This window comes from Numenius arquata, unplaced genomic scaffold (assembly GCF_964106895.1).
Source record: "Numenius arquata unplaced genomic scaffold, bNumArq3.hap1.1 HAP1_SCAFFOLD_126, whole genome shotgun sequence".
NCBI classification, from domain to species: domain Eukaryota; kingdom Metazoa; phylum Chordata; class Aves; order Charadriiformes; family Scolopacidae; genus Numenius; species Numenius arquata.
The window spans coordinates 52,873-70,413 of record NW_027415663.1 but is presented as its reverse complement, the minus strand read 5'-3'; the positions used below and the strand labels follow the sequence as shown (position 1 = coordinate 70,413).

The following is a 17,541-nucleotide window of genomic DNA, read 5'->3' as shown; positions in this document are numbered from 1 at the left end:
CTGAGGGAAAAAGAAGCACCCGGTGGGGTGGCTCAAACCGCGACGAGATCATCCCCATCGCCCTCTCCCGCATCCCTTCCTCCCTTTTCCCCCCTTCAAACGGGCCACAAACCCCCCCGGGACCCCTTAAAACCCCCCGGCAGCACCGCCCACACCAGCTGCCCTTCGGGAGCCGCCTGCGCGCCCTCCCCTTCTGCCCATGCGCTCGTGGCGGCACCGCCCACCCCGGCAAACACCGCTGCCCATTGGCCCGCCCAACGCTCTCGTCCCGCCCACCGTCCCCTCTTCAAGCCGCCATTGGGCCAGCGGCTGCACTCGCCCCGCCCCCTCTCTCCTGCGAGGGCTCCCCTCAGGTGGTGAAAAAGGCAGGAAAAGCGTCCCTGCCCCCTTTCCCCTCAGGGCCACAAAATGGCCGCGCCGCTTGGCTTGAGCCGTTAAAAACAAGATAAAAACTCCCCCAAACCACTCCAAATAGCCAGTTTTACCAAAAGAAGGGATTTAAAGCACCTGTGCTGACCCCGCCCCTCGCAAGGCACCACCAGAGCCCTTCCCTTCCAGGGAGTGACAGGAGGTTTTTGGGGCTATCAAGAAGCTGGTGATGGAAGAGGGAAGAGCTTGTGCGGCAGAAGTGAGTTGGGGTTTGGGGTGGGAGAGGGGCTTTTGGGATGGGGGGTGTTGAGGGTGGGTTTGGGAGAAGGGTTTGGGAGAAGGGTTTGGGAGAAGGGTTTGGGAGAAGGGTTTGGGAGAAGGGTTTGGGAGAAGGGTTTGGGAGAAGGGTTTGGGAGAAGGGTTTGGGGTTGGTTTTTTGGAGCTGGTAAGGGGAGTTTGTGATGGGAGGGGATTTGGGGGTGCAGGGTTGGGAGGAGGGGTGTTCTTTGGGGGTGGGGGGTTTGGGAGAGGGTTTTTTGGTGGGGGTGGGAGAATGTGGGGGGTTTTGGGGCTGTCTGGGTTGGGAGAGAGGCCTCTTCCAATAACTGCTGTTCCACTGGGGTCCAAGTGTCTGAGCCTTGGGATAAACAGCCACAGGCAAATTATTACAAGAGGCATTTCCCTGCCTCAAAATGCCCCACAAATGGATTAAAACTATTATTTTCCCCACCGAAAACCAACATTTTAAAGAATAATTCCAATATAAAAGGGATCTGTTCTCCTCCCATTTACCTGCGTAATGGTAATCGGCCAAAGGATGGCATTCGGATCTCCGGGGGGGCCCAGAGCGCGGCATTTCCAGAGCTTCCTGCCAGATTTAATAGGGAAAAAAGGACTTCAGTTCCTCCGGCAGAGGAGGAAAAGGGGCAATTCTCGCTCCTCGTGGAGAGGGGCAGGAACCCAGTGGTGTTCAATCAAAGAAGACGGAGCAAATCAGAGCCGCTCGGGGCTTCAGCGAGGGCAGATCTGGGGTTTTCTCTCAGAGTCCCTCAGTCACAGGAGAAATCCCATTCTCCCAACTGTCCCAGAATCCAAACAAGTTCCAATGGATGCACCAGGACGGGCTCTGTCACCCCACCAGACCTTAACGCTGCCACGGGCAGCACCCGGCGCCTTGAGCAAAGAGGTTCCGGCCCCTGGAAGAGCCAACGCAGAGCAACTCCCAGCTCAAACCAGTCACAAAGCGGGTTCTTCAGGGGGAAGCGCTGCTCCCTACCGCAACGTTGCCCCGAGCCTCGTGCAGGCAATGCAGAGCCAGCTCCGCGTTCAGCCCTCCCCTGGCTCTGCCGCTGGAAGAGGCCATCTTCAGCAGGTTTGAAACTACAAAGGCAAGAAAAAACACCAACGAGTCAGGTTTTCCTCAAAGAAGGAGAAAAGATGCCACAGGAGATGGATGGGAAATGGAGGAAGGGCAGAAAACAGACCGGAAACCAGAAAAGGCCCAGAAAAAAGGCCCATATTCCAACTATTGCCACAGGAAGAGCAGCTTTTGGAGCGGGATCTCCAGAGAGAAACTCCTCCCTGGCCGCAGATGAGGTGGGACCGCCAAACCCCCCCTTTTCTCATGGAAGATGCTCCCGAGAGCACCATCGGTTCTTATTTAGCCACTTTCCTCCCCAAAATTAGCCATCTCCTTCCCTCGAACGCTACGGGGCCAAGAAAAGACGGGAGAGAACCCAAACGCCCTATCAAGTAACTCTGAAAAGGTGGAATTTGCCCCTTTCCCAGAAGAAAAGCCTGAAGACAAACCTTTCTCCTGCGGCTCGGGGTTGCTTTCCATGTCACCCCAGGGCTTCCAGACAAGGGAGGCTCGGTCTTCTTCCTCTTCCACGCATGACCTGTCCCGTAGGGCAGGGAGCTCCGCTTGGAACTGGTCCCTGACATTGATGCGGCTGAAAGGGGGAGGAAGAGGAGGGTGAGGAAGGCACGTCGGGAATGGATACGGCGCAACAAACGCTTCAGAAGAGGAAAAACGTGGCGAGTTGGGGCAAAATCGATCCCTATTTCCCAGCAAAACATCACTCAGTCTTCCGCCACCAACTTCCACCGCCCCTTCCCACCCCCCAGCGTTACCCTTCGGCCACTGGAGGCTTTTTGGGCCCCATCGGGCAGGAAAATTTGGGTTTTTTCACCCAAAAACCAGTCCAACTGGTGAGGTTCACTCTCCAGAGCGGTAGGAAGCTGCCACAGCCACGGCCAGCGAGCGACCGCCGCCTCGGAATGTTGTGTGGAACGCGGGAGGCCGGCAACGGGCTGTGACGTCAGCAAAACCAGTGCTTTACTGGGACAGCACTGGGCGTTTGGGGGGGGTTTCTGGCCCATATGGGGTACCCTCCACCCAAAAACACGCTGTGGAGAAGGGGCCGAGCGACACCCACCCCCACCCCCAGTTCCCTCCTCCTGTTTTCCCAGGGGTCGCCCTCAATTCCGATGGCTGAACGTGGATTTTTGCCTCATCCTCCATCGAAAAAAACCCCAAAATCCTGGATGTTCTGCCCAAAAAATCTGACAAAACCACGCTGGGGATAAAAATCTTTCCGCCAAGACCCTCCTTTAGCCTTCCTTGCCCTCCTCCTCCTCACACACCACTCCATCCCCCACAAAATTTCCCTCTTCTCGGGGAAATCATGGCTCTGGAGATGGACCCTCCGGCTACCACTTCACCCCTGCGGCTGCCCCGGGGCAGAAGGCGGGGATTGAGCCATTTGGGGCTTTTCTAGAAGCAAAAGGAGCAAAGCGAAACCCCGGGGGCCCTTTCCATCCCTCCTCCCCCAATCCCCAGGGAAAAATCCCCTCCTTTTTACTCTTTCCAGCTTTTTTAGGAAGCAAAAGCAGAGCCGGGGCCTGTGGGCTCAACTCCTCAGCTCCCAGTAACTCCAGGTGGCAAAATCAGTCAGCAGAAGCGGAGCCCAGTAGGGAAACTGGGATGGAGTGGGCGGCTGCGCCCCGGACACGCCGGTTTGGGTCCAACCACCACCTCTTTTTAATGCTTGGATTCAGTTTTGAACCTCAAACTCATGCCATAAAAACCAGGCGGTGGCTTTAGGAGGAGCTCCAACTGCTCCCTGTCAACACCCGGGTTTCCACCGCGGTCATTGATCCCCCAGGAAGGGGGAGAATGTTTGAATTTAGGAATTCTCTGGCAGAAAATGGCTCCAAATGGGTGGAGTTGCTCCATTTAATGACAGCCGGCTGGATTCCTTTCCAGTTCTCCTGAGAACAAGAGCTGGGGAGAAGAAAGCCCCCCGCCAGCTTTTGTGTGGCCAGAGAGAGAGCTCAAAGGAATAAAAGTCATTTCCCAAATCGTCTTGAAATCCCTCAAACCTCCTCCTCAAAGCCCAAGGATTTCCCCAGCTTTCGCATCCCCCTTGACACTTCCCACCTCCCCTTTTCTTTTCCTGCAGCTCCAGGTGATTTACGGGGGACGTATTTCCAATCAATTCCTCCCACGGACCCTGCAACCTTTGCCAAAGTCTCACCAAAACAAAGGCCTTTTGCCTAAATACACTCAAAGCACGAAAAATTGCCACCCACCTGCTTCCCGGCTGCTGTCGTCACGGGGACCGAGACGGGACCCACCCTCACCTGCCCCCCAAAAGCATCTCGGGCTTTTGAGGGACAATTTCCATCTCCTGCTGCCTCCAGCCACAGTTTCTGGGCACAAACAAGGGCAGGAGGGGGTTTTCTGCCATCAGCCAAGTCAAAGACATCCAAACTTTGCTGGTCCATGGGGGCTGCCCAGCCAAGGAGATGTCCCTTAATTATATCGACTGGCAACTTCTATTATCATCAGAAGGTTGATCAGACTTGGTCCATGGACCCCAGCTGCAGCGTCACCACCCCAACGGGCTCCAGTCTGTGAGACTCGCACAGGCTCAGCTGAGAAAATGATGGCTCCAAAGGAAATGTAGCTCCAGGAGACAGAGCTCCACGGCCTGAGCGCAGCACTAACCAGAAGCTTTACTGACTCAACCGCTGCTTTTCTACCCAAACGCTGCTCATCTCCAGGGAGAGAAAGCTGCTTTAGCCACTTCTCCTCCAAAGCCCTCACAGGGCTAAAGCCACACAGTCAGGAGCACCCCTCTGCACAGAGACACAGCCAGCAGAAAGGCAATCCTTTGGGAAATCCATCGGGACACCCATTCCAGCAGAAAAGAGAATCCTTACCAGGCTGGTGGCAAAACTCCCAAAGCATTTGCTGGTGGCAAATGACTTCCTTCAAGATATCTATGGGGAAAAAGGGGAGGGAATTGCCTGGATATCGGGACAATAAGCTTGGGGAGGGGGGGAGGTGGGGCCCCCCTCATCTCACCCACCCTCTTGATGGGGATCTCCTTCTGCTGTTTCACAAGCAGGAACTGGACCGACTCGCTCACCTGCGGGGTGCGGATGGGGGAAATACCCATAACAGAGGGGCTGAGATACATCCCCCTGGGAGAGGGAGGGGAGGGGAGGGGAGGGGGTGACCCTCACCCCACCTTCTCATTGACTTCATCCTGGGAGCGCCTCTCCAGCTTCCTCTGCACCTGGCTGCGCCTCGCATCCCCAGCAGGTTGAAATTCTCATCCCTGTCATCCCCCTGAGGGGAAAGACCAGGGAGATGCTGGAGCCCACACTCAGCAGGGGAAAAGGTAACAAGAGGGGGAAAAGGCCGAATGAAAAGGGTGAGAAAGGGGAGAGAGGACACGGAGGGGGGGCAGCCCCTCACCTGAGAGACACCCGACACTCTGCAGCGCTTCCTCGGGGACATTTCTCACAGCCTTTCTGAGGGAAAAAGAAGCACCCGGTGGGGTGGCTCAAACCGCGACGAGATCATCCCCATCGCCCTCTCCCGCATCCCTTCCTCCCTTTTCCCCCCTTCAAACGGGCCACAAACCCCCCCGGGACCCCTTAAAACCCCCCGGCAGCACCGCCCACACCAGCTGCCCTTCGGGAGCCGCCTGCGCGCCCTCCCCTTCTGCCCATGCGCTCGTGGCGGCACCGCCCACCCCGGCAAACACCGCTGCCCATTGGCCCGCCCAACGCTCTCGTCCCGCCCACCGTCCCCTCTTCAAGCCGCCATTGGGCCAGCGGCTGCACTCGCCCCGCCCCCTCTCTCCTGCGAGGGCTCCCCTCAGGTGGTGAAAAAGGCAGGAAAAGCGTCCCTGCCCCCTTTCCCCTCAGGGCCACAAAATGGCCGCGCCGCTTGGCTTGAGCCGTTAAAAACAAGATAAAAACTCCCCCAAACCACTCCAAATAGCCAGTTTTACCAAAAGAAGGGATTTAAAGCACCTGTGCTGACCCCGCCCCTCGCAAGGCACCACCAGAGCCCTTCCCTTCTAGGGAGTGACAGGAGGTTTTTGGGGCTATCAAGAAGCTGGTGACGGAAGAGGGAAGAGCTTGTGCGGCAGAAGTGAGTTGGGGTTTGGGGTGGGAGAGGGGCTTTTGGGATGGGGGGTGTTGAGGGTGGGTTTGGGAGAAGGGTTTGGGAGAAGGAGGGTGGGTTTGGGGTTGGTTTTTTGGAGCTGGTAAGGGGAGTTTGTGATGGGAGGGGATTTGGGGGTGCAGGGTTGGGAGGAGGGGTGTTCTTTGGGGGTGGGGGGTTTGGGAGAGGGTTTTTTGGTGGGGGTGGGAGAATGTGGGGGGTTTTGGGGCTGTCTGGGTTGGGAGAGAGGCCTCTTCCAATAACTGCTGTTCCACTGGGGTCCAAGTGTCTGAGCCTTGGGATAAACAGCCACAGGCAAATTATTACAAGAGGCATTTCCCTGCCTCAAAATGCCCCACAAATGGATTAAAACTATTATTTTCCCCACCGAAAACCAACATTTTAAAGAATAATTCCAATATAAAAGGGATCTGTTCTCCTCCCATTTACCTGCGTAATGGTAATCGGCCAAAGGATGGCATTCGGATCTCCGGGGGGGCCCAGAGCGCGGCATTTCCAGAGCTTCCTGCCAGATTTAATAGGGAAAAAAGGACTTCAGTTCCTCCGGCAGAGGAGGAAAAGGGGCAATTCTCGCTCCTCGTGGAGAGGGGCAGGAACCCAGTGGTGTTCAATCAAAGAAGACGGAGCAAATCAGAGCCGCTCGGGGCTTCAGCGAGGGCAGATCTGGGGTTTTCTCTCAGAGTCCCTCAGTCACAGGAGAAATCCCATTCTCCCAACTGTCCCAGAATCCAAACAAGTTCCAATGGATGCACCAGGACGGGCTCTGTCACCCCACCAGACCTTAACGCTGCCACGGGCAGCACCCGGCGCCTTGAGCAAAGAGGTTCCGGCCCCTGGAAGAGCCAACGCAGAGCAACTCCCAGCTCAAACCAGTCACGAAGCGGGTTCTTCAGGGGGAAGCGCTGCTCCCTACCGCAACGTTGCCCCGAGCCTCGTGCAGGCAATGCAGAGCCAGCTCCGCGTTCAGCCCTCCCCTGGCTCTGCCGCTGGAAGAGGCCATCTTCAGCAGGTTTGAAACTACAAAGGCAAGAAAAAACACCAACGAGTCAGGTTTTCCTCAAAGAAGGAGAAAAGATGCCACAGGAGATGGATGGGAAATGGAGGAAGGGCAGAAAACAGACCGGAAACCAGAAAAGGCCCAGAAAAAAGGCCCATATTCCAACTATTGCCACAGGAAGAGCAGCTTTTGGAGCGGGATCTCCAGAGAGAAACTCCTCCCTGGCCGCAGATGAGGTGGGACCGCCAAACCCCCCCTTTTCTCATGGAAGATGCTCCCGAGAGCACCATCGGTTCTTATTTAGCCACTTTCCTCCCCAAAATTAGCCATCTCCTTCCCTCGAACGCTACGGGGCCAAGAAAAGACGGGAGAGAACCCAAACGCCCTATCAAGTAACTCTGAAAAGGTGGAATTTGCCCCTTTCCCAGAAGAAAAGCCTGAAGACAAACCTTTCTCCTGCGGCTCGGGGTTGCTTTCCATGTCACCCCAGGGCTTCCAGACAAGGGAGGCTCGGTCTTCTTCCTCTTCCACGCATGACCTGTCCCGTAGGGCAGGGAGCTCCGCTTGGAACTGGTCCCTGACATTGATGCGGCTGAAAGGGGGAGGAAGAGGAGGGTGAGGAAGGCACGTCGGGAATGGATACGGCGCAACAAACGCTTCAGAAGAGGAAAAACGTGGCGAGTTGGGGCAAAATCGATCCCTATTTCCCAGCAAAACATCACTCAGTCTTCCGCCACCAACTTCCACCGCCCCTTCCCACCCCCCAGCGTTACCCTTCGGCCACTGGAGGCTTTTTGGGCCCCATCGGGCAGGAAAATTTGGGTTTTTTCACCCAAAAACCAGTCCAACTGGTGAGGTTCACTCTCCAGAGCGGTAGGAAGCTGCCACAGCCACGGCCAGCGAGCGACCGCCGCCTCGGAATGTTGTGTGGAACGCGGGAGGCCGGCAACGGGCTGTGACGTCAGCAAAACCAGTGCTTTACTGGGACAGCACTGGGCGTTTGGGGGGGGTTTCTGGCCCATATGGGGTACCCTCCACCCAAAAACACGCTGTGGAGAAGGGGCCGAGCGACACCCACCCCCACCCCCAGTTCCCTCCTCCTGTTTTCCCAGGGGTCGCCCTCAATTCCGATGGCTGAACGTGGATTTTTGCCTCATCCTCCATCGAAAAAAACCCCAAAATCCTGGATGTTCTGCCCAAAAAATCTGACAAAACCACGCTGGGGATAAAAATCTTTCCGCCAAGACCCTCCTTTAGCCTTCCTTGCCCTCCTCCTCCTCACACACCACTCCATCCCCCACAAAATTTCCCTCTTCTCGGGGAAATCATGGCTCTGGAGATGGACCCTCCGGCTACCACTTCACCCCTGCGGCTGCCCCGGGGCAGAAGGCGGGGATTGAGCCATTTGGGGCTTTTCTAGAAGCAAAAGGAGCAAAGCGAAACCCCGGGGGCCCTTTCCATCCCTCCTCCCCCAATCCCCAGGGAGAAATCCCCTCCTTTTTACTCTTTCCAGCTTTTTTAGGAAGCAAAAGCAGAGCCGGGGCCTGTGGGCTCAACTCCTCAGCTCCCAGTAACTCCAGGTGGCAAAATCAGTCAGCAGAAGCGGAGCCCAGTAGGGAAACTGGGATGGAGTGGGCGGCTGCGCCCCGGACACGCCGGTTTGGGTCCAACCACCACCTCTTTTTAATGCTTGGATTCAGTTTTGAACCTCAAACTCGTGCCATAAAAACCAGGCGGTGGCTTTAGGAGGAGCTCCAACTGCTCCCTGTCAACACCCGGGTTTCCACCGCGGTCATTGATCCCCCAGGAAGGGGGAGAATGTTTGAATTTAGGAATTCTCTGGCAGAAAATGGCTCCAAATGGGTGGAGTTGCTCCATTTAATGACAGCCGGCTGGATTCCTTTCCAGTTCTCCTGAGAACAAGAGCTGGGGAGAAGAAAGCCCCCCGCCAGCTTTTGTGTGGCCAGAGAGAGAGCTCAAAGGAATAAAAGTCATTTCCCAAATCGTCTTGAAATCCCTCAAACCTCCTCCTCAAAGCCCAAGGATTTCCCCAGCTTTCGCATCCCCCTTGACACTTCCCACCTCCCCTTTTCTTTTCCTGCAGCTCCAGGTGATTTACGGGGGACGTATTTCCAATCAATTCCTCCCACGGACCCTGCAACCTTTGCCAAAGTCTCACCAAAACAAAGGCCTTTTGCCTAAATACACTCAAAGCACGAAAAATTGCCACCCACCTGCTTCCCGGCTGCTGTCGTCACGGGGACCGAGACGGGACCCACCCTCACCTGCCCCCCAAAAGCATCTCGGGCTTTTGAGGGACAATTTCCATCTCCTGCTGCCTCCAGCCACAGTTTCTGGGCACAAACAAGGGCAGGAGGGGGTTTTCTGCCATCAGCCAAGTCAAAGACATCCAAACTTTGCTGGTCCATGGGGGCTGCCCAGCCAAGGAGATGTCCCTTAATTATATCGACTGGCAACTTCTATTATCATCAGAAGGTTGATCAGACTTGGTCCATGGACCCCAGCTGCAGCGTCACCACCCCAACGGGCTCCAGTCTGTGAGACTCGCACAGGCTCAGCTGAGAAAATGATGGCTCCAAAGGAAATGTAGCTCCAGGAGACAGAGCTCCACGGCCTGAGCGCAGCACTAACCAGAAGCTTTACTGACTCAACCGCTGCTTTTCTACCCAAACGCTGCTCATCTCCAGGGAGAGAAAGCTGCTTTAGCCACTTCTCCTCCAAAGCCCTCACAGGGCTAAAGCCACACAGTCAGGAGCACCCCTCTGCACAGAGACACAGCCAGCAGAAAGGCAATCCTTTGGGAAATCCATCGGGACACCCATTCCAGCAGAAAAGAGAATCCTTACCAGGCTGGTGGCAAAACTCCCAAAGCATTTGCTGGTGGCAAATGACTTCCTTCAAGATATCTATGGGGAAAAAGGGGAGGGAATTGCCTGGATATCGGGACAATAAGCTTGGGGAGGGGGGGAGGTGGGGCCCCCCTCATCTCACCCACCCTCTTGATGGGGATCTCCTTCTGCTGTTTCACAAGCAGGAACTGGACCGACTCGCTCACCTGCGGGGTGCGGATGGGGGAAATACCCATAACAGAGGGGCTGAGATACATCCCCCTGGGAGAGGGAGGGGAGGGGAGGGGGTGACCCTCACCCCACCTTCTCATTGACTTCATCCTGGGAGCGCCTCTCCAGCTTCCTCTGCACCTGGCTGCGCCTCGCATCCCCAGCAGGTTGAAATTCTCATCCCTGTCATCCCCCTGAGGGGAAAGACCAGGGAGATGCTGGAGCCCACACTCAGCAGGGGAAAAGGTAACAAGAGGGGGAAAAGGCCGAATGAAAAGGGTGAGAAAGGGGAGAGAGGACACGGAGGGGGGGCAGCCCCTCACCTGAGAGACACCCGACACTCTGCAGCGCTTCCTCGGGGACATTTCTCACAGCCTTTCTGAGGGAAAAAGAAGCACCCGGTGGGGTGGCTCAAACCGCGACGAGATCATCCCCATCGCCCTCTCCCGCATCCCTTCCTCCCTTTTCCCCCCTTCAAACGGGCCACAAACCCCCCCGGGACCCCTTAAAACCCCCCGGCAGCACCGCCCACACCAGCTGCCCTTCGGGAGCCGCCTGCGCGCCCTCCCCTTCTGCCCATGCGCTCGTGGCGGCACCGCCCACCCCGGCAAACACCGCTGCCCATTGGCCCGCCCAACGCTCTCGTCCCGCCCACCGTCCCCTCTTCAAGCCGCCATTGGGCCAGCGGCTGCACTCGCCCCGCCCCCTCTCTCCTGCGAGGGCTCCCCTCAGGTGGTGAAAAAGGCAGGAAAAGCGTCCCTGCCCCCTTTCCCCTCAGGGCCACAAAATGGCCGCGCCGCTTGGCTTGAGCCGTTAAAAACAAGATAAAAACTCCCCCAAACCACTCCAAATAGCCAGTTTTACCAAAAGAAGGGATTTAAAGCACCTGTGCTGACCCCGCCCCTCGCAAGGCACCACCAGAGCCCTTCCCTTCCAGGGAGCGACAGGAGGTTTTTGGGGCTATCAAGAAGCTGGTGACGGAAGAGGGAAGAGCTTGTGCGGCAGAAGTGAGTTGGGGTTTGGGGTGGGAGAGGGGCTTTTGGGATGGGGGGTGTTGAGGGTGGGTTTGGGAGAAGGGTTTGGGAGAAGGAGGGTGGGTTTGGGGTTGGTTTTTTGGAGCTGGTAAGGGGAGTTTGTGATGGGAGGGGATTTGGGGGTGCAGGGTTGGGAGGAGGGGTGTTCTTTGGGGGTGGGGGGTTTGGGAGAGGGTTTTTTGGTGCGGGTGGGAGAATGTGGGGGGTTTTGGGGCTGTCTGGGTTGGGAGAGAGGCCTCTTCCAATAACTGCTGTTCCACTGGGGTCCAAGTGTCTGAGCCTTGGGATAAACAGCCACAGGCAAATTATTACAAGAGGCATTTCCCTGCCTCAAAATGCCCCACAAATGGATTAAAACTATTATTTTCCCCACCGAAAACCAACATTTTAAAGAATAATTCCAATATAAAAGGGATCTGTTCTCCTCCCATTTACCTGCGTAATGGTAATCGGCCAAAGGATGGCATTCGGATCTCCGGGGGGGCCCAGAGCGCGGCATTTCCAGAGCTTCCTGCCAGATTTAATAGGGAAAAAAGGACTTCAGTTCCTCCGGCAGAGGAGGAAAAGGGGCAATTCTCGCTCCTCGTGGAGAGGGGCAGGAACCCAGTGGTGTTCAATCAAAGAAGACGGAGCAAATCAGAGCCGCTCGGGGCTTCAGCGAGGGCAGATCTGGGGTTTTCTCTCAGAGTCCCTCAGTCACAGGAGAAATCCCATTCTCCCAACTGTCCCAGAATCCAAACAAGTTCCAATGGATGCACCAGGACGGGCTCTGTCACCCCACCAGACCTTAACGCTGCCACGGGCAGCACCCGGCGCCTTGAGCAAAGAGGTTCCGGCCCCTGGAAGAGCCAACGCAGAGCAACTCCCAGCTCAAACCAGTCACAAAGCGGGTTCTTCAGGGGGAAGCGCTGCTCCCTACCGCAACGTTGCCCCGAGCCTCGTGCAGGCAATGCAGAGCCAGCTCCGCGTTCAGCCCTCCCCTGGCTCTGCCGCTGGAAGAGGCCATCTTCAGCAGGTTTGAAACTACAAAGGCAAGAAAAAACACCAACGAGTCAGGTTTTCCTCAAAGAAGGAGAAAAGATGCCACAGGAGATGGATGGGAAATGGAGGAAGGGCAGAAAACAGACCGGAAACCAGAAAAGGCCCAGAAAAAAGGCCCATATTCCAACTATTGCCACAGGAAGAGCAGCTTTTGGAGCGGGATCTCCAGAGAGAAACTCCTCCCTGGCCGCAGATGAGGTGGGACCGCCAAACCCCCCCTTTTCTCATGGAAGATGCTCCCGAGAGCACCATCGGTTCTTATTTAGCCACTTTCCTCCCCAAAATTAGCCATCTCCTTCCCTCGAACGCTACGGGGCCAAGAAAAGACGGGAGAGAACCCAAACGCCCTATCAAGTAACTCTGAAAAGGTGGAATTTGCCCCTTTCCCAGAAGAAAAGCCTGAAGACAAACCTTTCTCCTGCGGCTCGGGGTTGCTTTCCATGTCACCCCAGGGCTTCCAGACAAGGGAGGCTCGGTCTTCTTCCTCTTCCACGCATGACCTGTCCCGTAGGGCAGGGAGCTCCGCTTGGAACTGGTCCCTGACATTGATGCGGCTGAAAGGGGGAGGAAGAGGAGGGGGAGGAAGGCACGTCGGGAATGGATACGGCGCAACAAACGCTTCAGAAGAGGAAAAACGTGGCGAGTTGGGGCAAAATCGATCCCTATTTCCCAGCAAAACATCACTCAGTCTTCCGCCACCAACTTCCACCGCCCCTTCCCACCCCCAGCGTTACCCTTCGGCCACTGGAGGCTTTTTGGGCCCCATCGGGCAGGAAAATTTGGGTTTTTTCACCCAAAAAACAGTCCAACTGGTGAGGTTCACTCTCCAGAGCGGTAGGAAGCTGCCACAGCCACGGCCAGCGAGCGACCGCCGCCTCGGAATGTTGTGTGGAACGCGGGAGGCCGGCAACGGGCTGTGACGTCAGCAAAACCAGTGCTTTACTGGGACAGCACTGGGCGTTTGGGGGGGTTTCTGGCCCATATGGGGTACCCTCCACCCAAAAACACGCTGTGGAGAAGGGGCCGAGCGACACCCACCCCCACCCCCAGTTCCCTCCTCCCGTTTTCCCAGGGGTCGCCCTCAATTCCGATGGCTGAACGTGGATTTTTGCCTCATCCTCCATCGAAAAAACCCCAAAATCCTGGATGTTCTGCCCAAAAAATCTGACAAAACCACGCTGGGGATAAAAATCTTTCCGCCAAGACCCTCCTTTAGCCTTCCTTGCCCTCCTCCTCCTCACACACCACTCCATCCCCCACAAAATTTCCCTCTTCTCGGGGAAATCATGGCTCTGGAGATGGACCCTCCGGCTACCACTTCACCCCTGCGGCTGCCCCGGGGCAGAAGGCGGGGATTGAGCCATTTGGGGCTTTTCTAGAAGCAAAAGGAGCAAAGCGAAACCCCAGGGGCCCTTTCCATCCCTCCTCCCCCAATCCCCAGGGAGAAATCCCCTCCTTTTTACTCTTTCCAGCTTTTTTAGGAAGCAAAAGCAGAGCCGGGGCCTGTGGGCTCAACTCCTCAGCTCCCAGTAACTCCAGGTGGCAAAATCAGTCAGCAGAAGCGGAGCCCAGTAGGGAAACTGGGATGGAGTGGGCGGCTGCGCCCCGGACACGCCGGTTTGGGTCCAACCACCACCTCTTTTTAATGCTTGGATTCAGTTTTGAACCTCAAACTCGTACCATAAAAACCAGGCGGTGGCTTTAGGAGGAGCTCCAGCTGCTCCCTGTCAACACCCGGGTTTCCACCGCAGTCATTGATCCCCCAGGAAGGGGGAGAATGTTTGAATTTAGGAATTCTCTGGCAGAAAATGGCTCCAAATGGGTGGAGTTGCTCCATTTAATGCCAGCCGGCTGGATTCCTTTCCAGTTCTCCTGAGAACAAGAGCTGGGGAGAAGAAAGCCCCCCGCCAGCTTTTGTGTGGCCAGAGAGAGAGCTCAAAGGAATAAAAGTCATTTCCCAAATCGTCTTGAAATCCCTCAAACCTCCTCCTCAAAGCCCAAGGATTTCCCCAGCTTTCGCATCCCCCTTGACACTTCCCACCTCCCCTTTTCTTTTCCTGCAGCTCCAGGTGATTAACGGGGGATGTATTTCCAATCAATTCCTCCCACGGACCCTGCAACCTTTGCCAAAGTCTCACCAAAACAAAGGCCTTTTGCCTAAATACACTCAAAGCACGAAAAATTGCCACCCACCTGCTTCCCGGCTGCTGTCGTCACGGGGACCGAGACGGGACCCACCCTCACCTGCCCCCCAAAAGCATCTCGGGCTTTTGAGGGACAATTTCCATCTCCTGCTGCCTCCAGCCACAGTTTCTGGGCACAAACAAGGGCAGGAGGGGGTTTTCTGCCATCAGCCAAGTCAAAGACATCCAAACTTTGCTGGTCCATGGGGGCTGCCCAGCCAAGGAGATGTCCCTTAATTATATCGACTGGCAACTTCTATTATCATCAGAAGGTTGATCAGACTTGGTCCATGGACCCCAGCTGCAGCGTCACCACCCCAACGGGCTCCAGTCTGTGAGACTCGCACAGGCTCAGCTGAGAAAATGATGGCTCCAAAGGAAATGTAGCTCCAGGAGACAGAGCTCCACGGCCTGAGCGCAGCACTAACCAGAAGCTTTACTGACTCAACCGCTGCTTTTCTACCCAAACGCTGCTCATCTCCAGGGAGAGAAAGCTGCTTTAGCCACTTCTCCTCCAAAGCCCTCACAGGGCTAAAGCCACACAGTCAGGAGCACCCCTCTGCACAGAGACACAGCCAGCAGAAAGGCAATCCTTTGGGAAATCCATCGGGACACCCATTCCAGCAGAAAAGAGAATCCTTACCAGGCTGGTGGCAAAACTCCCTGCGTCTCTGGGCCAGGGGGACGTCACCAACGCGTCCGCACCTCTGAGGGTTGGGGTCCACCACAAGGCTGGTTTCCATTCTGTCACATCCTCGGAGCCAGAACTGTCGGCAGGAGCTGCCTCATCCTGGGACTCGGAACCACCCGGGCACCTGGCCTGCAGAACACAAGTTCCTCTGAAGAGACCTTGATGTCCTGCATTAACACACCAGCACGCTCTTGAGATCACACAACCACACAATGGTCACAGTTGGAAGGCACCTTAAAGCCCCTCCAGTGCCACCCCCTGCCCTGGGCAGGGACACCTCCCACCACACCAGGCTGCTCCAAGACCCCTCCCAACCTGGCCTGGAACCCCTCCAGGGATGGGGCAGCCACAGCTTCTCGGGGCAACCTGGGCCAGGCTCTCACCACCCCCCCAGCAAACCATTTCCTCCCCACATCTCATCTCAATCTCCCCTCTTCCAGTGGCAAACCCTTCCCCCTCCTCCCACGGCTCCCCTCCCTCATCCAGAGTCCCTTCCCAGCTTTCCTGGAGCCCCCCCTGTTTAGGGACTGGAAGGGGCAGAAAGGTCTCCCCGGAGCCTTCCCTTCTCCAGCCTGAACCCCCCCAACTCTCTGTCCTCACAGCAGAGGGGCTCCAGCAGTTCTGACCCCCTCCCCCTAGCACCTTTTGGGGGGACCTGCGCTCCCTGGCCCTGTGACAGACCCCTCTGTGCACACTGTGGGCTGGGAATGGGGGGACCCCAAAAAACACACCCTCTCCCACCCTTAAATCACCCCTTCTCCCACCTCCCCACCCCCAAAAAAATATCTCCCAAACTCCCCACCCCCAAAGAACATCCCTCTTCCTAACCCTGCACCCCAAAATCTCCTCCCATTCCAAACTCCTCTTACCAGCTCAAAAAACCCAACCCCAAACTCCACCTTTCTGTAACCCCCCAAACCCCCTCTCAACACCCCCATCCCAAAAGCCCCTCTCCCACCCCAAACCCCAACTCACTTCTGCCTCCCAAGCTCTTCCCTCTTCTGTCACCAGCTTCTCGATATCCCCCAAAACCTCCTGTCACTCCCTGGGGGAAACAGGGTTAACGAGGGGCAGCACTAACAAGCCCCAACCCCCATTATGTTCTACCCTGGCTGCAGCCAGAGCCGGCAAAGAAATTTCCAGACAGCACCTGGAAAAGGGGGTGTCAGTGGAGGGGAGTTCCACAAATGGGAAGCAGGATAGGGCTGGGGGGAGTTGGGGGGGATGACTCACCATCTCTGGGCGAGTTGCCCTTTATGAAGATGAAGCTGAGGATGACCACGAGGAGCCCCAGCTTGGCCGTCTGGGTGTCCCTGGGGCCCGGGGGGTGGACGACAGAGGGGTATCATCCCCCTGAACAGGGAGGGGGACTCTAACGGGGTCTGCCTGCCTCCCAAAATGCCCTCCCCCTCCCCCCCCCCCCGCAGGGAAAAAAGACCCCCACTAGCACAGGATCACCCCTTTGGTGGGGGACAGGTCACTGGTGAGGATGTCAATGTGGTGGTTGGTGTCCATCTCCACCAGCTGCAGCCAAAAGACCTGCAGGGCACAAAGGGTTAATCTAACAGGGAGCCTTGCCCCCCCAAGAAAATACCCCCCCCACGCCCCTCTTTGCTTCCCCCCTCACCTGCTGCAAGGGTCCTGCCCATCTGGCTGACCATCTCCCAGTAGGCATCTCCCAAATTCCCAAATGACTTCCTTCAAGATATCTATGGGGAAAAAGGGGAGGGAATTGCCTGGATATCGGGACAATAAGCTTGGGGAGGGGGGGAGGGGGGGGAGGGGGGGGCCCTCATCACACCCACCCTCTTGATGGGGATCTCCTTCTGCTGTTTCACAAGCAGGAACTGGACCGGCTCGCTCACCTGCGGGGTGCGGATGGGGGAAATACCCATAACAGAGGGGCTGAGATACATCCCCCTGGGAGAGGGAGGGGAGGGGAGGGGGTGACCCTCACCCCACCTTCTCATTGACTTCATCCTGGGAGCGCCTCTCCAGCTTCCTCTGCACCTGGCTGCGCCTCGCATCCCCAGCAGGTTGAAATTCTCATCCCTGTCATCCCCCTGAGGGGAAAGACCAGGGAGATGCTGGAGCCCACACTCAGCAGGGGAAAAGGTAACAAGAGGGGGAAAAGGCCGAATGAAAAGGGTGAGAAAGGGGAGAGAGGACACGGAGGGGGGGCAGCCCCTCACCTGAGAGACACCCGACACTCTGCAGCGCTTCCTCGGGGACATTTCTCACAGCCTTTCTGAGGGAAAAAGAAGCACCCGGTGGGGTGGCTCAAACCGCGACGAGATCATCCCCATCGCCCTCTCCCGCATCCCTTCCTCCCTTTTCCCCCCTTCAAACGGGCCACAAACCCCCCCGGGACCCCTTAAAACCCCCCGGCAGCACCGCCCACACCAGCTGCCCTTCGGGAGCCGCCTGCGCGCCCTCCCCTTCTGCCTATGCGCTCGTGGCGGCACCGCCCACCCCGGCAAACACCGCTGCCCATTGGCCCGCCCAACGCTCTCGTCCCGCCCACCGTCCCCTCTTCAAGCCGCCATTGGGCCAGCGGCTGCACTCGCCCCGCCCCCTCTCTCCTGCGAGGGCTCCCCTCAGGTGGTGAAAAAGGCAGGAAAAGCGTCCCTGCCCCCTTTCCCCTCAGGGCCACAAAATGGC

At 56.9% G+C, this 17,541-nt stretch overlaps 1 protein-coding gene across 1 annotated transcript; it reads right to left on the bottom strand.

The window, feature by feature from the left end:
* Positions 1 to 15,884: 15,884 nt before the first annotated feature.
* On the bottom strand, positions 15,885 to 17,186 carry LOC141478913 (non-structural maintenance of chromosomes element 3 homolog). The gene is given in 8 exon segments (XM_074167856.1): positions 15,885 to 15,925; positions 16,114 to 16,193; positions 16,325 to 16,423; positions 16,513 to 16,559; positions 16,561 to 16,589; positions 16,682 to 16,745; positions 16,843 to 16,894; positions 17,167 to 17,186. Coding segments are annotated over 8 exon segments (432 nt in total).
* Between the last annotated feature and the right edge of the window lie 355 nt (positions 17,187 to 17,541).